Below are 20,831 nucleotides of genomic sequence, written 5' to 3'. Positions count from 1 at the left end.
TCACCGAGCCGCAGGGGGCGGAGCACCTACGAAGTCAGAGGGCGGGGGAAAGCCAAGAGGGACGCAGTGCGCCGGGAAAAACACGCACAAGCCAAAGCTCAGGGGCTCGTAAAAACTTTTAATTACACTTCAAAGACATCGTACAGTGCAAAAGTGAATATTCCCTGCTGATATTCACAGAGTTCATTGGGTCAGACGTTCACATGTTTTCATTTCCCTCTCAGTGCTCCTGCAGTCAGGTTCCGGTCTTGCCTATTCTCTAGGAGTTTCTTCTAGTTTGGTTGCTAATCAATACATCAAATTGCCGGCTGCTTTGGTCTCCAAGTCGTAGGAAAATGGACGTCCACGGTCTCATCCCCACCAAAAACTGTCCTAAACCCAATCCCAGCTCCTAAAATATTAAGGGAAAGTAGGGGCCAGGGTCCCATTAATTCTCCACAACACCTTTGAAAACTGTGTGTTGGGCGGGGACAGGTGGAAGACTGAGTACCCTACAGGAGAGGAGCGGGGAGGGAGTCACACCCGAGGCAGGAGAGGACCCACGTCAGCACAGTGGGGAAGGTCAGAAGACCGGTTCTGAGGGAGAAGGGTGGCACTGAGAACACCATCCTCCAGCGCTCACTGGGAAAACTGAAAAAGAGGAGGGCCCTTGCTTCTCTGTGTGGGTGGTTCTCAGGGTGAGTGATGAGTGACGGGCAGGAAGATTCGGAATGACCTGTGGGCCCAACCTTTAGGATGACTATCTGTGAAAAGAAACTGGAAGACAAAGTGAAGGTAGGGACCAAAAAAAAATTTTTTTTTAAATAAATAAAATGAAAAGGGGAAAATTCTTAACTAGAGACAAGATGGAACATGGTTGGCGGTGAAGGTAGTGAAATCTGGTTTTCAGAGTCTGGTATGGCCAGGGTGTAAGAATGTGGGAAATATCAAGGCTTCAGGTAGCTAGCACCTTTCAATGGCACCGGGGCCTTCCCCAGCAGGTGGGACCATTAAATAGGTTTAAAGGATCATTCAGACCAAATGTCTCAAGTGGGAAGGCAGGGTTGACTGCCTCCTTCTCCTTCCATTCGCTGCACCTCTCCACCCAACCCAGGCTTGGTGGAGGAGGTGGGGTGGGGAAGAATGAGGCAGGGGAGCAGGAGCCGGTCTCCTAGCTTCTGAGCGGAGCTTCAACAGATAATCTTGGCAGTATCAGGCTGGTAAATGCAGTGATTCTGGTATTAGGTGACTTCCTAAACTGCTCTTTATTCTCTTCAAACACAGGGTACCATGACTGGGATGACTCTTTACACCCAGAGAGAAGGGGAAAAAAACATTCCACATCTCAGATTTCCACTGTGAGACAACTCTGTTGCCGTGAGTATGAGTGACTGGGGTGTATGTGTACCTCGTGGCTGCCTCTCAATGGGGTTGAGAACCTCCACTGTTCTCTCCTAGGCTGGGCTCAGCTGGCCTGATGGGGAACACATACCCTCTTGTTGCTTTCCAAACCAACTACTCTCTCAACCTGACTTTTCAAGGTGGTGCTCCAAGCCCAGTGTACCCGATTCAGCCCAACCTATTTAGAACTGTGCCCCCCAACCCCACTGTCGTCATCTGGGCCAGGGGAAGCCAACAGCTCATATTGTACAGGGGCTGCTGGGGTTGAAGGGACAGTGAAGGGATAGGACTGGGATTGAGGAAAAGGCTACATGACATTTTCCCACCTGTCTAAGGCAGGGGTAGGCTCTGACAGCAGGACTGGTGCTTTAGCAGGACTATGACAAGAGCCTGATTCACAGACGTTTAAAAATATACACATAAAATAAAGTATCAGCTTTTCTCCCCATCTCAATAACTCCTCCAAAGAAAAGACGAGTGCTCTGTAGAGACAGGGATTTTGCTGCTCTGACTGTGCAAAAGTGCCTGGCAACTTACCCCAAAGTGTAAGAAATGCAGAGTAGTCTGGTGGGCAGCTCAGACCCAAATTAAAAATGAGCTAGCCTCAGAGGTGACATGGTAGAGTGGGGGGCAACTGCTTAGAGTCTGGCAGAAAGCCCAAGAGGAGAAATCAGTGGTAGTCAATAAGCTCTATGCACAGATCTTCTCAGGACCTCAGGGAAGATGCAAAGGGAAGCCTGAGGGGGCTAGCAGGTCAGGCGAGGTGGGTCTCCAGGTCAGGAGCTGAGGAAGGGAGCCCAGTTCAGTAGGAGAATTAAAAATAGTTGGGGCAGGGAAGCCAGGCATGGAACCTCTTCAGCAAGAGCAGTCCAAAGTCTCTGTCCCTTTCCCAGACAGGCCACCTGGCCCAGGGCAGGGCTGGGTATGTAGTGGGGGCATTAGAGAGGACACTATCTTCCCTGCTCTGCCCCCAGCCCAGAGTAGTGGGAACAGCCAGCTTCTCTGCCCACCACTGCTACCAGTGTCTTGAGTCCACCAGCTCCGGTCGCAAGCTGAGTTTCTTGAGGCTCTCATAGCCCACCACAATGACAATGGTGGAAGGAGTAGCTGAGATGATTCTGGCCGAGAGGCCCTTCATGAGGCCCCAAGGTCCCTCTTCTGCCATCAGCTGTCTGAAGGTCAGGATGATGGAGCTCTTGCCTTCAACCTGGAAGTCAACACAGTTGGGGATCATAGTCTGCGGTCAGTGCCCTCTGCGCAGTCTCCCTCTGCCTCAGGCTCATGTGGGGAGAACTACTTGGGAGGCAGAAGGGCTGGATTCTGCTTCTGAGGACCAGAAAGCACAGGGACTTTGTATGCGCCAGACTGCCTGGGTTCGAAGTCTGATCCCCAGCTTATTAAGAGCATATCCCTGGGCAATTTAACCCTTTACATTTCAGTTTCCTCAAATATAAAACAATGATAATAGTTTCTATGCCATGAGGTTGTTCTGAACAAAAAGAAACTAATACTTGTAAATGCTGAGAACAGAACCTGGCAGAGAGTCAATGTTCAGTCACGTTAACTCTTCACATCACTAGCTAAGCCACCTAGCTGTAAGTCTTGGCCAGGTTCTTCTCTCTGATCTTGGGGATGCTGGATTAAATCCCCTCCAAGGTCCTCTGCAGTTCTGCCAGTCTGGGAGTGTGACTTTAGTCATCTCAATCTGTCTGAAGCCCAGGGCGAGAACCCTCCCCTTCATCCTTGTCATCGCTCACACACACCATGGCCCGTCTTCCCTGTCACACTGGAAGCTTGGCCAGGGCATTAATCTCTTCTTTCTCAGTGGTCCTCTCAGCGGTCCCACTCTTCCCCCACTCCTAAACCACACCCTTTAGAGACTGACCACTCAGCTCCTCGGCTGAACAGACACATTCCTTGTCTCCCTCCCTACAGCATGACTACACAAGCTGATCCTCCCCTCCCCAGTGCCCCTGCCTCATCAGCAACTCCTCCACAGGCCCTTCTTCACTAGTACCACCTCATCTGACCACCTCTGCCCCCAACCTTCCAGTTCTCCACAGCCATCCAGGGGCTTTTCTAGCTACACCTCTGGGAGCTCCTCAGAGTAGAGACCTGTCCTTTCCCTTGGATCTCCTAGAACACTCAGGACAGGCTCAGGAGAGAATGGGGGCTAGCCGATCAGACGCCGGTGTATTCATTTTCAAATGCAGTAGGAGACATTCTTTTCTAGGGAGAAAAAATACCTGTATTTGCTACCTGTCTCCTTCCAGACATTCTGATAGCAGAGAAACTGACTTTATCTCCAAAATACTTTTTGGATGTTGTTGCTTTATTTTTGTTTGGTTTGGTCTGGTTTTTTGAGAGGGGGTTCTACCATGTTGCATAGACTGGTCTTGAACTTCTGGACCCATGATCCTCTACTTCAGTCTCCTGAACAGCTGGGACTACAGACACAGGCCACCACATATGGTTCCCCAACCTGTTAATGTTCTTTTCCTTCCCTTTTCTCCTCAACATAACCCAATGATCCCATCTCTTGTTCATCTTTCTTGATTCTCTATCTTTCCCCAAAATCAGACAAAATCTCCTTTGCAGCCAGCATGTTGGTACAAACCTCAGCTATTAGGGAGTCTGAGGCAGGAGGATTATAAGTTTGAGGCCAGCTTAGACAACTAAACAGGTTAAAGAGCTGGATACACAGCTCAGTGGTAGAGTACTTATCTAGCATGACCAGGGCCCTGGGTTCAATTCTCCAATACTTAAAGTGGGGGGAAAGAAAAACAAATCTCCCTTCTCTCCACCTAAAACTAGAGTAAAATCTACCCTTTGCAATATTATACACCATCATTCAGACTCTATTTCTAGGTGAAGGAAAGAGTCTTTGAGCTGACTGAAGACAGAGACTGTAATGTAAGGTTTTTGTCAGCATTTTTACTCAGTTGAAACAAAACAATCTGTGAAATCACTCTCCCCTTGCGTGGTGACACACATCTATAATCCTAGCAACTTGAGAGGCTAAGGCAGGAGGATCACAAATTCAAAGCCAGACTCAGCAACTTAGCGAAACCCTGTCACAAAAATAAAAAATAGCCAGGTGTGGTGACAGGAGGCTGAGGCAGGAGGATTGCAATTCAAAGCCAGCCTCAGCAAAAGTGAGGTGCTAACAACTTTAAAGAGACCCTGTCTCTAAATAAAATACAAATTAGGGCTGGGAATATGGCTCAATTGTCGAGTGCCCTTGAGTTCAATCCCCGGTACCAAAAAAAAAAAAAAAAAAAAAAAAAGAACAGTCATTCTCACTCTCTGTTGAGAACCTATAGCCTAGTGGGAAAAAAAAAATCAGACAGACTTACGAAACTAACTGAAATCAATACCTTTTTTTTGTGTGTGTGTGTGTGTGTATACCAAGGGCCAGATCTAGAGGTGCTTAACCACTGAGCCACATCCCCAGCCCTTCTTATATTTTATTTAGAGACAGGGTCTCACTGAGTTGCTTAGGGCCTCACCAAGTTGCTGAGACAGGCTTTGAACTTGAGATCCTATATTGCCTCAGCCTCAAGGGTTGCTAGAATTACAGGTAATGTACCACTGCCCAGAGTTGAAATCAATACTTCTAATAATCACAAACTGCAAGGTGAAGATAGAATGACTTATAGGTATGCTAATAGCTAGAAGAAACCAGGTAGAGTCACACAAGGTAGCAGACAGGGTAAGAGAAACAATCTAGGTACTTCCAAGTGCTCACTGGTTTCTGCAGATGAGAAGCCCAAGGAAGGGACTTGGATGACCAGGAACAGACTGACTAGACCAAAAGACCATGTCACATAGAGGTCAAGGGAATGCTGGAGGGCCTGAAGATTATGTTTCTCATGGCTTCTCTGGGAGGAGGGTTGGGGAGGAGACCAGCATTACCTGCACACGAGTTCGGATGACATCCATGGGATTGGTGAGGATAGAGGCAGTGGCTGCAGCCAGGGGCCCCGAGATGGCTTGAAAGACAATGTGAGGGCACTCCTTAGGACACAGGTGCGAGAGCTGCTCTGAAATCCAGGGAAAGACAATGCCTGAGACATGAGGTACCACCAAACTGCCCTCATAGTTTCTGCTTGCTTTTACTCACTTTCGCAACCATGACAAGCCCTCCATCCTTTGCCACTTGAGACCTACAATTCCCATCTTTTCTCTTCCCTGTTTATGCCTTCATCCAATTGTCAGGAGCTGCCTGGATGCAGATGCCTTAAGTCCTGATGCATGGGTTCTGAACAATTATTGCATTCAGTCTGGCACGGTAGTGCCAGGTGGCAGTAACTTGGGCATTACCCCAACTCGGATAACAAGGCGTGGCTCCAGGAGTAAGCGTCTCTACAGGGGGTTGAGTTACACTCACCTATTCCTTTGTAATCCTACCCCATTGCCCTTTTGGGGATAGAATGTTCCATGGACCCTCCCCTTGTGTGTCCCATATATAAGAATAAAGAATTCCAGTGGCTCTTTCTCTTTTCACAGACCCCTAAGGTCTCAGAGCTGTCCCTGGACTCTTGAAAAGGTACTTCTGTGTGTTTGCATGCTTTCTTCGCCATTTTTTAAGTTATTGGAATAGTCAGATTTTGTGAACCAGCATTAAGTCGCCAGCTGGGACAGATGTCGATATTCAACAAGGAGAAAAAAAAAAATCACATTATACGTCTCGAGCCCCTTCTAGAGTCATCTTGGTGATATCACCCATTTAAATAGGATAAGACTCCCCTGGAAAAGAGAATATTAAAACCTCTTTATAGATGACTCCTTTCATCTGATGGACAGAATATTCTTCCTGATATAAAAACTGTTCTTGCTCTGTTCCTCCCAAGTCATAGGCTAGACAAGCAGATGCTACATATTTGCTTACATATGCATTAAATAATTTTGGTCGGATAAACTGTGACACTGATTGTCTCTATGAAAGGGAACTGGATGACTCCAGTGGGTAAAGAGTCTTTTCATTGCATACTATATTCCTTTACCCATCTTTTGAATTTTGGCCAGTGTGATTTTTTTTTTGGGGGGGGGGATTTAACTCAAGGTCTCATACATGCTAGGTAAGTGCTCTGCCACTGAGCTACATCCCCAGCCACCAAATGATGTTTTTATAAATAAAAACAAGTAATTTTAGGATAGGGGTTGTAGCTCAGTGGTTGAGTGCTTGCCCAACAAGTGTGAGGCACTGGGTTTGATCCTCAGCACCACATAAAAATAAATTAAATAAAGGTATAATTAAATATTGGTATAAAAAATTTAAAACAGAAATTCTTATCCCACAGTGAGAACTTTTCACCAGCCTATTTCAAGAAGAAAAATGCATTGGGAAGCTGAGGCAGGAGGATCACAAGTTTGAGGTCAATGTCAGCAACTCTGAGCAACTTAGCAAGACCGTATCTCAAAATTTTAAATTTTAAAAATGACTGTGAATGTAGCTCAGTGGTAAAGTACCCCTGGGAGCAATTCCCAATATCACAAAAACAGAGAGAAAGGAAAATTAATTTTTCTAAATGTCAATGACGAAATAGTACCTGGATTCATTCATTGCCAATACCACTGGAAAGTCCACTGTGATTGAACTTTTCTGCTTTAACTTTTCTGGGTGTGAAAAGGAGTTCATTAATTTATCCAACAAAGATTTATTAAGTGATTACCATGAGCTTATCACCCTGGTTCTTCAGGACTTAACAGTGAATAAAAGAGCCACAATTTCCTGCCCTTAAGAAATTCACATTCTAGTGGGGGAAGACAGACAATAAACCAATAAAAAGTGGGCTGGGGATGTGGCTCAAGTGGTAGCGTGCTCTCCTGGCATGTGTGCGGCCAGGGTTCGATCCTCAGCACCACATACAAAGATGTTGTGTCCGCCAAAAAATAAAATATTAAAAAAATTCTCTCTCTCTCTCTTAAAAAAATTAAAATAAAATAAAAAACTGGAGGCACAAAATTAAAAAAAAAACCAACAAATAAAAAGCAAAATTCAGTCATGTCAGAAGGTATTACTGTAGATGAAAATAAAGCAGGAAAGGGAGATGGGAAGGCCAAGGGTGAGGGTGAAGAAGTGTCCATTTTTAACAAGTAGTCATAGAAGTCCTTTCCAAGAAGTGAAGATGAGCAGAAAGCTGAAAAAGAGGGTACAAGCCACATGGATCTGTGGAAAGAGCTCTCCATGCTCAAGATAATATCCCATGCAAAGTCCCTTTACCTTAATAGCACACCTGAATTGTTCAAGGGGCAGTGAATTCAGTAGCCTGGAGCAGAATAAGAGAAAGAAAGTAATGAGACCCAAGAGGTAAGCCATTTAGAGCCTGAAGCCATTGCAAGAACTTTGATTCCCTCAATTTTCTCTTCTATGGTCAGTCACCATACTGCTAAGAATTTTTTTCTCATGCTCCTAGTTTTGGTAGTTTGTAACCAAGCAACTAAAGACAGGAGGAGGAGAAGTAGGGAGGAGGGGGTTGGCAGGGCAGAAGTGAGGGCTTCCAAGTCCCAGCTGGCATGGCAGAACTCCTTCAGCCCTACAGAATCACCTCTTCCCCAGTTTCTAATCACTTTCTTCCCCAGAGTTGGCGTGCAAACAGAAACAGTGGGGAAAACAACAAAAACACAAACAGTGAATTGGCAGTTGTGCCTTACTGGGTGCCCTGTTTCTCCTGCAAAGAAAGCATTTTGCAATCATAAAATGTAGCATTGGGATCCAGATTCCAATTCTGACTATACCTACATAGCATGCCACGTTCCTGGGGATAGGGAGGGGATGAATAAAACAAAGGCAAAGGTGTGGAGGGAAAGAGTTCCTGTCTTTCCCTCCTCTCCATTATTCATTCAAAGGCTGAGGATATAGCTCAGTTGATGGAGTGCTCACCTAGCATCCAAGAGGCCTCAGCACCACAAAAGCAAAACAATAATAATTAGTAGTAGTATCATTCATTCATGCATTATTCATTCAATAAATGTTTGTTGAACACCTATTATTTACAAGGCAGAAGATAATCCCATCCAGCCATGGAGGCACAAAACTGTATACCAGTGATTTGGTGGTAGGCTAAGGCAGGAGGATCCCAAGTTCAAGGTCAGCCTCAAGAATAAAGTGACCCCTAAGCAATTTAACAAGACTTGTATCAATAAAAAAAGGAGGGATCAAAGGTGTAATGGCACACACCTGTAATCCCAATGGCTCAGGAGGCTGAGACAGGAGGATGGTAAATTCAAAACCAGCCTCAGCAATTTAGGGAGGCCCTGAGTAACTTAGACCCTGTTTCAAAGTTTAAAAATTAAAATGGGCTGGGGATATGGCTCAGTGGTTAAGCACCCCTGGGTTCAATCCCTAGTACCTCACCCACAAAAAAAAAAAAAAAAGAAGATTAACCCAGGTCAATGACACACAAAAAAAGAAGATAAACCCAGGTCAAAGACACCGTGATAAGCAGTAGACATAAAACAGAGAAACAGGGAAATACTTTCATGGAAATTATATTCCAATCAAGAGCTGAAGTTTGGGGTAAAATAATTGCAAATCATGACAAGTGCTAAGAAGGAAACAAGGTGCCAAAACAGAAAACATAAAGAGCCTTCCTTTCAATAGAGTGGCTAGAGAAGTCTTTGCAAAGGTGGGCCTGAAACGTGAGAAGGAGCCAGCCACACACCAGAGGAAAGAGCTTCCTAGGCGGAGAGAACATCATATGCAAAGGTCCTGAAGCAGAACAGAGCTTCATGTGAACCAGGAAACTCAGGAACATCAGTGAGGCTGGAGCAGAGTGGAGACGCAGAGAAGCAGAGGCCACAGGGTGCCGCGCTGTGGAGCCCATGAGAAGAAAACTGGATTTTATTCTAAATGCCCACAAGGCAGCCTTGACACTTGAAGCAAAAGGAAATGACAAGAACCATTCTCACTCAACAGATATTTATTGAACACTCAGCCACCAAGCCAGTGTTGGAAGGTAGGATAGTGAATAAAAACAGAGATGGCCCCTGTTCTAACACACTGCAGTCCAGCAGGGAAAGAGACATTAACTTAATAATCACATGAATGAATGTATCATTACAGACTCAGCTGAGTGATCTGAAAGAAATGTGGCTTCATATGAACATCCAAAAAGGAAGCCAGTCTAGACTGGGGCAGCAGGGAAGATGCCTCCATCATAAGACTCTTGCGAGAAGGAAATAATGAAGATGCAAGGTCGCCCCACACAGAGCTCGGCACACAGGGCATTCAGCCAGTGTTATTTTTTTCCCCTTCCAAGAACATTTCCACATAGCAGAAAAGATAAGGCAAACAATAAAATCAACACAAATGTATACTACCTTAAGAAAGATTCAAGCAATTTCAGCAGGGATAGAGAGAAAATGGGGAGAGCCTTTCTCGAATCACCAGGACTAAATATGAGACAAGAAGGAGGGAGTGGTCAAGCACAAATCCCAAGGAGTCAGCCTAAAAGATGTGGAGAAAAACAAGGCCTCTGACAGATGAAGTCAGTCAGAAGGGAAAGCCAGCATACTTACATGAAAAAAATTTCAAATGTCAGTAGATGCCTTCATATCAAGAGGTCCAAGAGTCAGAATGTCTGACCAGACATTGGAAAAGGTTAATTTGGGAACGAAAGATACTAGACATATTGGGGAAATGCACCTCTAATTGTAAATAAAACCAAATGAGGACAGAAAGCCAAACAAATGCTCCACAAACTTCCTGGGACTCTTTTCCCTTCCTCCCTCACTCCCTCTCTCCCTTCCTTCCTTCCTGTTTTGTAGTGCTCAAACTCAAGACCTCACACATGCTAAGCAAGTGCTCTTCCACTCAGCTTACCCCAGCTCTTTTGTTATTTTGAGACAGGGTCTTGTTAAGTGGCCGAGGCGCCTGAAACTTGTGCTCCTCCTGCCTCAGCCTTCTGAGTTGCTGGGATTATAGGTATGCACTACTGCACCAAGCCTGGGAAGCTTTTCTTTTTCTTTTCTTTTTTTTTTTTTTTTAAGTGGTAGTTAGACACAATACGTTTATTTTATTTATTCATTTATTTTTACATGGTGCTGAGGATCGAACCCAGGACCTCACATGTGCAAGACGAGTGCTCTTCCCAGCCCCTGGGAAACTTTTCTAATATTAAGATTGCCAGAATCTGGCAGAGTGCAGTGGCATGCGCCTACAATCCCAGCAGCTTGGAAAGCTGAGGCAGGACGATCAGGAGTTCAAACCCAGCCTCAGCAGAAGTGAGGTGCTAAGCAACTCAGTGAGACCCTGTCTCTAAATAAAATACAAACAAAAAATAGGGATGGAGATGTGGCTCAGTGGTCAAGTGCCCCTGAGTTCAATCCCTGGTATCTGCCCACACAAACAAAAAAAATACTGCCAGGATCTGCCATGGTGGAACACACCTATAATGCCAGAGACTCAGCAGGTTGAAGCAGGAGGATCTCAAGTTCAAGGCCAGCCTGGGCAACATAGCAAGACCCTGTCCCCAAATAAAAAATATGAAGGGCTGGGAATATAGAATCCTAGGTTCAACCTCCAATAACACACAAAATACAAAAAATAAATTTTGTCAGGCATGGTGGTACACACCTGTAATCCCAGCAGCTGAGGCAGTAGGATGGCAAATTCAAAGCCAGCCTCAGCAACACAGTGAGGCCCTAAGCAACTTAAAGGACTCTGTCTCAAAATAAAAAACAGGGTTAGGGAGGTGGCTCAGTGGTTAAGTGCCTGTGGGTTCAATTCTGGTACCAAAAAAAAAAAAAAATGAAAATTTTTAGAGATTTTCAGAATTTATTTCCAAAAGGTCAGGGGTAGAGTCTAAGAATCTGAATTTTACCAAAGAGTCCAGATGAAACAGAAGAAGAAACAGAGTTAGCAATAAAAAGAAGGTATAATCAGGAAAATAAAAGAATCACCAGAAAAGTACAGTGCCATAGGACGAAATGATTACAGGACAGGAAGTCATTAGAAAGTACCCTTTGGGACAGGACGGAATGCCCAGTGTGAAAGGCAAGAAACCAGCAGCAGCCATCAGGAAGCTTGTGAGGACAGATGCCCTGACCAGAATGTGGTAGTGACCCACGGCTGGGGAAGCAGGCACACTCAGGTCCCGCACCCGGCAATGTGCTCTGACCTTTCAGAAAGCAAAATGTCTACTGAAGCCCTCAGTAATTCAGATTCTGGAAAATATTTAAAGCTCACTATTGCTAGGTGCAGTGGTGCACACCAGCAATCCCAGCAGCTCGGGAGGCTGAGGCAGGAGGATTCCAAGTTTGAGACCAGCCTCAGCAACTTAACAAGACCCTGTCTCAAAATAAATAATTTTTTTTTAAAAAAAGGGCTGGGAATGTAGCTCAGTAGTTAAATACCCCTTGATTCAATCATCACCAGTATCCCCCCAAAATAAAAAAGCTCACTACTATCTTCAAATCCCAAACATCCAACAGCTTTTGAACCCCACCACCTTCCAATTCTCTGGCAATACTCTGCTAACACAAGGTGGTCCCAGCACACCCAGAGCACGCACTATGAACTGTTCTATACTCACCTACTTTACTTCTCTGACCCCCTCATTACATTCACAAGCTCTTTGAAGGCAGAACCATGTCTCACTCATCTTTGAATCCTCTTGGATTCAAACAGTTGTTGGATGAATGGCCCATTCCCCCATTAACTCTCATCTCCACTGCAACCTGCACAGAGCAACAGTACCTCACCCTATCAATAGCCCCCATCCCCCATTTTCCTGGCCCCTGCTTACCTGCATAGAAGTGATAAAAGGGCCACCAGACAGCACTGTTTGGGATATAGGTAAGCAGTGAAGCCACGTAGCCTCGGTAGAAGCCTCGAAGCCCATCAGCTCGCAGGATCTGCCTGATGATGTCTTTCGTTTGGCCAAAGGCAATTACCCCGTGTCCCTCTGGGTTCCCACGGACCTGGAAGCGCCCCATTTTCTCCCCCTTGCGCTGCATCATCAGGTGCTGGGAGACCACGTCAATGGGCACTGTGATGCTCTGGGCCACAAGGGAGGCCGAGCCACCAGCCACTAATGATTTCACTGTGTTGCTCTGGCTGTAGTCAGCTACAAATTTCCGGGTGAGCTCATAAGTGGTGACATAGCACTGGCCAGAGATGAGGGTAAAGGTGTTGACCAGGAACCCCCGGTAGAGGCCAGACACACCATCTGCTCGCAGGATCTTAATGAAGGCATCAAAGGTCCCATGGTAGAGGCTCTTGCCCTTCTGAACCTGCAGGCGGGTGCGGATGAGGGTAAATGGGTAGACGCTGACCCGGATCATCATTGTCATTGCCACACCAAACACGTAGAACTTCTTCTTGTCCAGATGTTCCCACTCAATGATCTGGATGTTTCGTTTGTCCTCCATTGTGCCTGGAGACCTGGGATTTGGACAGGGTGGAGCGTCAGGAAGGAGGTCAGAACTTTGTGCTTTCCCCTCTGGGCTAGTTTCTAAATTCCTCTTCTCCTCTCCTGGGACACCCACCTCCCCAAAGCTTAGACTTCACCCCGCTTGGCTCTGCCCATCACCAGCCTTCAGAAATCAGCATCTTGACCGTCCTTCCCAATTCTGGTCCCCACACAGAAATCATCCCTCGCCATCGTGACCCTCCTAACTCCACTCTTAGCTCAGTCCCCGACCCTAGCATCTGGGACTGTCCTTCCTGCACTTTCTCTGCCTGGGACACCGTGACACAGCCTGAGGCAGGGACCACTCTCCTTGTCTGGCCCAGCCAGGCAGAGTTCAGAATGCTGTGGTCAAAGGAATCACCTGGAAGTTTGCAGGGCCTTTTTAAGTTGGCTAATGGGATGTCATTAAGTGACATTTAGGAGGCTCATGAAGGCTGGAAGGGACTGCTCCATTTAAAAATATTTATTTTTTAGTTATAGGTGGACACAACATCTTTATTTTATTTTTATGTGGTGCTGAGGATCGAACCGTGCCTCACAGCTTGCGCTCTACCTCTGAGCCACACCCTCAGCCCCAAGTGCTCCATTTATTGTGCCCCTGGGCTCACTGAGAAGGCACCATGTTGGCTGTACATCCTCAGCAAGGTGCCTCTTGCCACCATTTACCAACTGACATGTCTGATTTCTTTTAATTAATTAATTTATTTTAATTAGGTACATATGACAGCAGAATGAATTTTGATTCATTGTATACAACTGCAGCACAACTTTACATTTCTTTGGTTGTACACAATACAGCATCACACCATATGAGCAGTCATACATGTACCTAGGGTAATGATGTCCATCTCATTCCACCGTCTTTCTTACCCCCATGCATCCTTCCTGCCCTACTTCCCCTTTGCCCAAAGTTCCTCCATTTTTCCCATGCCTCCCTGCTCCCCAACAGATCTGATTTTGTTCATGGTTTCCCATGCTGGCCTCTCTGAGCACCCCCTTTTCCAGTCTGTATTAGAAGAAAATGAGGGGAAGAGCCCAAGTCGGGAGAGCCCTTACACCACAGGCACCCCCTATCACCCTCCAGGGAAAAGAATTAGAGACCCAGGGACAGCCCAAAGGTCAGAGTCCTCTTTGGTTATTAGATAGCACTCCAGAAAGGGAAAAGAACCACCTAGAAGCCTAACGCTACAAATTGGAGGACATGTCTGACCCTGTGCTTTCAACCTAAGCAAACAGAGCACAACCGCAGCCCTAGAGAATGAAGGGAGAAATGACAGATACACAGACTCTGCCACCAAGAAATTCAGTCTGTTCAAGGAGACACCGCATCCCTCTAGGGAATGGATATAAGACACAAAGAGAAAGAGATTGGGGCAAATGATTGTACATGTGACCCATATGTTAAGTTTATTCATTGCTTAGACTTTCGAACAAACCAGTAAACTTACTAATATAATAACTGTCTAAAATCAGGAGCTTCAAATTTAGGAAATGTGAAACCAGAGGACGTTATATACTTAGTGGAAATGTCATATGCTCTGGTGTAGCCCACTGGTTATACAGGATACTGGAAATTTTCACCCAGGCAGGTAAAGTGGGAAGTTAAATTTCTAGGAAGTGAGAAGCCAGGGACTTCCCTGGCTTTTGAGACAGGAGATGGGTAAGGAGATGGCCACTTCATGGGGACAACTCTAGAGGGCTGAAATGTTCTACACAAAAAATTCTGGTGGCAAACCTCATGCTAGGTGTCCAACCAGAGTCCATCCTCAATCACCTTCCCTAACAGAAGTCCCAACTCAGGCTTAGGTAGCTTTTGTTCCATGGGAATTGCTCTTGGAGTCTCTGGAAGTCCAAGGGTGGGGGAGGTTGGCTTTTCAGGAATCCCTGAGCTGCACTGTTACCACTTTCATTAGAGTATGGGTTACCCACAGTGCAATCTGAGTAGCTGAGAGCCGAGGCATGGGTGAGGTGCGTGGAACAAGACAGGCTTCCTAGAGGACAAAGCAGCTTGAATAAAGAAGGAATACAGGGGCTGGGGTTGTGGCTCAGTAGTAGAGCTGAGGTTGCGGCTCGCCTAGCACATGCGGGGCCCTAGGTTCGATTCTCAGCACCACATAAAAATAAAGGTGTTGTGTCCAACTACAACTAAAAAATAAATAAATATATAATATGAAGGAATACATGCAGACAGTGCAAAGAAAACAGCAATGGCTTGGAGACAGAAGACCCGTCAATGGGGCTGTCCAGAGTGGGAAATCTAGGCCGTGAGAAATGAGGCAGAGGTGGGGTTCTGCAGGCAGGAGGACCCTCAGAACACTGATGTGCCATTGCTATGGGCCAAGATGACCCTCCTCCCCAGGCTCAGCCTGAGATACCCACCAAGTCCAGTGGTGCAATCTTCTTTGAACCCTCCAAGAGAAGGTGGTCACTGTCTGTCCTGCCCACAGTATTTGTCATCTGGGGACCCAAGGTCATGCTTCCCTCTCCACTGAGAGGTAAAGACACACAGGCAAAGGCTAGGATTTACTGACTATCTACCACCTCATGCAGCCCTTACAACTTAACCTGCATACAGTTAAACATTTATGACAAGTGAGGACATAGAGGGCTGGACAAGTGAAGTATAACAGGCCCAAGGTCATGCAGCTGGCCAGTGGTGAAGGGAGCATACAAGCCAAGATTTCTTTACTCCACCATGCCTTCTACCCCATGGGAGTTGAAGATTCCAACACAAATCCTTCTGTTCAGTTTCAAGAAAGTCATTCCCATCCGGGGAGGTGAAGTTAATGCCCTCATGACTGCAGGTCACTGGAGGGTTAAGCATAAGCCCCAGGCCATGCAGATGCCCAGGAACTTCTCTCACTTTGTTTCAGAGAAAGCAAACGCTGCTCTGCTCCTGGAATGACTGAGCAGGCATGTTTCAGCACGGGACAAACACAGTAGGACTCAGGCAGGAGGGCCTCCTGCCGGCACGTGCAAACTGAGTGCTGTGCAGGGCAGAAGGACACAGCCGGCCATGAGATTCTGTTCCAGGACCTGGTTTCCTGAGTGTCTCTTCAACCTGTCAAGCTGAATCACCAAGTACCAGCATCTCCTGATAAGAAATTCTATGACAGGTTGAGCACGATGCCACACACCTGTAATCCCAACAGCTCAGGAAGCTGAGGCAGGAGGATCACAGTTCAAAGCCAGCCTCGGCAACTTAGGGAGGCTGTCAGCAACCTAGTAGACAGCCTAGCAAGACTCAGTCTCAAAATGAAAAATAAAAAGGGGCTGGGGGTGTGGCTCAGTGCTTAAGTGCCCTGGGTTCAATGCCTGGTACCAAAAAAGAAAAGAAATTCTACAACAGGATACAATGTACCACTTCTTGCCTTGCCTCCATCTCTCCCCTGCCCAGTCTATTTTAAACTCCTAGAAGGAAGCTGGGATTCTCTGAAGCAGGTAAGGCCTACTGTTGTCATAGTAACAGGAGAAGCCATTAAGGGTTGGACCTCAAAGGATGAGCCACTGCCAGATGCCATGTTGCACATCTGTAATCCCAGTGACTTCTGACACTGAGGCAGGAGGATCACAAGTTCAAAGTCAGTCTTAGCAATTTAGCAAGGCCCTAAGCAAATTAGCAAAACCCTGTCTCAAAATGAAAAATGAAAAGGGGCTAGGGATGTGGTTCAGTGTTGAGCATCTCTGGTTCAATCCCTGGTACCAAAAAAAAAAAAACAAAAAAACCAAGGAGCCACCTCAGAAGGGTGAGGGCACTGTACACACCCCCTCTGCCTTTTCAAAAGGAGGTTACTCCTAAATGGTGAGATCTCAACCTGTTGTTATATAACCTCCAAGTTTCCTGCTGAAATATCAAAACCAGCTCCTCTTGTTTTAGCCTCTGGAAAATCCTCTTTGCAGATACGTTTATGCAAACTTCCTTCAGTATTCCCTTCACCCAAGTGAGTCAGCTCAACTTCTTTATGGTTCTTTCTCAGACCCTTATTTGTGTGTCTGGCTCCAATTCCAGATTTTCTCCCACTTTTAAAACTGCTCAGGTTTGGGCTGGGGATGTAGCTCAGTGGTAGAGTTCTTGCCTAACATACACAAGACCTGGGTTCAATTCTCAGCACCATAAAAGCAAGCAAACAAACAAACAAAAAAAAAAAACCCTGCTCATAAAAGCAAACAAACAAAAAACCTGCATGCTTCTTGTGAGGACCCAATAGATGACCCAGGATTAGTGAACACTGTGTCCTTAAGTGATCAAATGAAATATCAGAGGTGGAGCTCCCATTACTGATTCTACCAGTGGGAAGGGAGAAACTGGCCCAGGTGTGTACCTCTGCTTCACTTGTACTCTCCTTGCACACACACAAACAAACACAAATCATGCAAGCCTATTCACTAAGTTCTAAGATAAAACTCTGGCTCAAGAGAAGACAGTATTTTCTAGAGGGCAAGGATATAAAATGGAAAGAACACTCGTCATCAGTAGATCCATATTTGAGTCCCCCATTATTTACTGGTGTAAAACTGGAACCAAGTCACTTCACTGGAACTCAGCTTCTTCGTCTGTGAAATGGGGCTAATCAAAGCTGCAGCAGCTATACAAGGATTGTGGTGCAACTCCATAGGAGCTAAAAATTGTGAAAGCATTTTGTTAACAGCAAAGCATTTCTGTTATCGCAGAAAGCTCTACTGCATAGGGATGCTCTTGCCACTCAGACTGGTTCACTAACTGGCATCACAAGCATCATCTGGGCACTGATTAGAAATGTAGAATCTATCTGGGCCACACACCTGTATAATCCCATCAGCTCGGGAGGCTGAGGCAGGAGTATCACAAGTTCAAAGCCAGCCTCAGCAACTTAACAAGGCCCTAAACAACTTATCAAGAACCTGTCTCTAAGGCGCTGAGTTCAATCCTCAGCACCACATAAAAATAAAGTATCGTGTCCAACTACAACTAAAACAAAATAAATATTACAAAAAAAAGAAAAACCTGTCTGTAAATAACATATAAAAAAAAGGCTAGGGATGTGGCTCAGTGCTTGGTACCTGGGTTCAATGACCAGGAAAAAAAAAAAAAAAAAAGACATTACAGCCAGGTGTAGTGGTGCACACTTGTAATCCCAGCAATTTAAGAAGCTGAGATAGGAGGATCACAAGTTCAAGGCCAGCCTCAGCAATTTAGCAAGGCCCTAAGCAACTTATCAAGATCCTGTCTCAACCAGGTGTAGTGGTGCACACTTGTAATCCCAGCAATTTAAGAGGCTGAGACAGGAGGATCACAAGTTCAAGGCCAGCCTCAGCAATTTAGCAAGGCCCTAAGCAACTTATCAAGATCCTGTCTCAAAATAAAAAATAGGTGGGAAAGTAGCTTAGTGGTAGAGTGCCCCTGGTTCAATCCCCAGTACAAAAATAAATAAACAAACAAGCTAGGGATGTAGCTCAGTGGTAAAGTGCCTCTGGGTTAAACCCCCAGTAGGACACTCTCACACACATGAACACACAAAGAAATACAGAATTTCAAAGCTGAGTGAGGTGGTACACATATGTAATCCCAGCTACTCAGGAGGCTGAGGCAGGAGGATCACAAGTTTGAGGACAGCCTGGCAATTTGGCAAGACCCTATTTCAAAATAAAAAGGGCTGGGGATATAGTTCAGTGGCACTGTGCCCCTGCGTTCAAGTCCTAGTATAACGAAGAAAAAGAAAAAGAAAAACAGAATTTCAGGCTGTACCCTAGATCTGCTGAATAAGAGCTAACAACTTTTAAAAGATCACTAGATCCACGTCAAAGTTTGGGAAGCATTGCTTTAAATATTAGGGACTGTCAATATAAGAATTACAACACCTATCTAGGAATCCTGGATCATTATGACATTATGATCCCAAAGCCCTCTGACTCCATCCTAACTTGTCACTGGAACTGGACACAATGGATCATTTGGTCCATTCCAGTCTTTTCAGTCAAACACCAATCAAATTACCTTATACAACTACTGACAAGACATTCATGGGTTCCCACTTCTCAGATGTAAACAAGAGTGGAGACAAGCATCCTCTATTCCTTCTGTCCTTCCTACAGCATCTGCATCAGATCTCTGCATCCCGGAGCTGTCTGCCATGAAACGTGACTACATTTGCCCACCTGTCCTACTGGACATATATTTCCCAGGCGACGCCCCGACCCCTCCTTCAAGGTAATCTCCTTCCTCTGACATGGCAGCCCTCCTTGGTCTTCCATAAGTACCCACGTGATCCCTCTCATAGACGCCACATGACAGTCCTCTCCACACACTCCACATGGCACCCCTCTTTATGCAGATTTGGTCCCGGTTCCCCGCACAGTCACCTCTAGGTCCTAGGACCTACTCCTCACAACGCTTCTTTTGCTGTCCGTGAATCTCATACTCCTCAGCCAGGAAGGGATGCCTCGCCGGACTTGCCCTTCGTTCCCCAAACTGCAGGGCGAGCTCTAGAGCCCGGCAGCCGGGCATCGCTGACATCCACTGCCCCCCGGCAGGTCCGGGTCCTTAGACACCTCAGCCCTCAGGCACCGCTACTCCCACGGTTTCTTACCTTCTCAGACCCCGGCGGCTCCACCGCGTCTGAAGCGAACTCCGACCCCGGACCTCTAGGCCGCAGGCCCCGCTTGACCCTCCGTTCCCAGCGGCTGCCAGCCTCCGGTCGCATCTTCCTCCATCTCGACTAGGATCCCGGTACTGCCGGAACCGGAAACTGGGACGCTGTCATTCCCGCCCCCCGGGTAACTGCACCAATGGCGTTCTGAGCCTTTGAGCCTCCCCCAGGAGCGACGATGGGCGGTCCTGACGGCCATCTTGCCTCAGGGCGGTAGCCACGCCCCCTCTGCCTTCGCGGCGCCCCCAGGTCTAAAGCGCATGCGTGCTCTGCTAGGGCTGTTTCTAATTCGCGGATGAGTCCGTGATCCTTTCTTGAAGTTCCAGTTGTAAGTGGGTCACCGCGTGCTTTAAGATCCGTTGGAATCTTTATATTCAAATCTGATCTTTAGAGTGAGATCCCCAGCAATGCAAGGGGAAAAAAATGTAATCTTTAATTTTTGTGTAGCTTTTCTCATTTTTTTTTTTTTATAGAGCCCAAACAGTAGAGGTCAAAGTGCGGCAGGAAGGACTGAGGTTAGATAACTAATTTTGAGGTTTAGGGACTAAAAAAATTGCAGGAATGAAGGTCATCTTGGAGGTGGAGAAAATAACATTAAGGGTCTCATCCAGCTCTGAAACTGGTTGTGCCTACGGGTAGATTTTTTTTTTTTTTTTTTATTCTACACTTCAGTTTTTCCCCAATTTTACTGATATATAAAAATTGAATACATTGATTGGGTGCCTTGTGATGTTTTTATACATGTATACCTTGTGTAATGTTGTGGGGCGGTTTTGTTTTTGTACTGGGGATTGTACCTAGGGTTACTCTACCATACCATTGAGCTTCATCCCCATCCCTTTAAATTTTTTATTTTGAGACAGAGTCTCATTAAGTTGTTTAGTGCCTTGCTAAAATCGCTAAGGCTGGCTTTGAATTTGTGATCCTCCTGCCTCAGCCTCCTAAATCACTGGGATTACAGTCATGCACCACCACACCCATGTAATATTTAAATCAGGTTAAACCTATTTTCTAAAACACGTATCATTTCTTAATGATGAAAACATTCAGAATCCTTCTAGTTGTTTTTTTTTTTTAATATAGAGTACATATTGTCACCTATAGTCACTTTACTGTTCATACCAAATTTTTACTCCTATCCATCTGCAATTTAGTACCCATCAACTTTTCCCTCATCTCTCCCTTCCCTCAATTTCTGGCAACCACCATTGTATTCTAAACTTCTTTTTTTCCCCCAGTACTGGGAATTAAAACCAAGGCCTCTGAGCTACACCCCAGCCCTTTTTATTTTTTTTATTTTGAAACAGGCTCTCACTAAATTGCAGTTTTGAGAGCCACAGTTTAGTTGGAACTAAAATGCCTGGCATTTTGCTAGAGGGAATGGTTGAAAGGTGACCCTGCTCCCGGA

General features: G+C 45.9%; 1 protein-coding gene across 2 annotated transcripts; it reads right to left on the bottom strand.

Annotated features, from left to right (window-relative positions):
- Positions 1-98: 98 nt before the first annotated feature.
- Positions 99-19,511, bottom strand: Slc25a44 (solute carrier family 25 member 44). Of its 2 annotated transcripts, XM_076862214.1 has the most exons (4): positions 19,364-19,511; positions 12,132-12,769; positions 5,296-5,423; positions 99-2,587 (listed from the first exon to the last, which is right to left on the bottom strand). In XM_076862214.1, the coding sequence occupies exons 2-4, from the start codon at positions 12,754-12,756 to the stop codon at positions 2,396-2,398; spliced, it is 945 nt and encodes a 314-aa protein (XP_076718329.1). In that variant the 5' UTR covers positions 12,757-12,769; positions 19,364-19,511; the 3' UTR covers positions 99-2,395. The 2 variants fall into 2 exon arrangements, with proteins under 2 accessions (XP_076718329.1, XP_076718328.1); XM_076862213.2 differs by lacking the exon at positions 99-2,587 and having other exon boundaries at positions 5,313-5,418; positions 19,364-19,444.
- Between the last annotated feature and the right edge of the window lie 1,320 nt (positions 19,512-20,831).

This window comes from Callospermophilus lateralis, chromosome 7, assembly GCF_048772815.1.
Source record: "Callospermophilus lateralis isolate mCalLat2 chromosome 7, mCalLat2.hap1, whole genome shotgun sequence".
Taxonomy (NCBI): domain Eukaryota; kingdom Metazoa; phylum Chordata; class Mammalia; order Rodentia; family Sciuridae; genus Callospermophilus; species Callospermophilus lateralis.
This window is presented reverse-complemented; position numbering and strand designations above follow the sequence as displayed.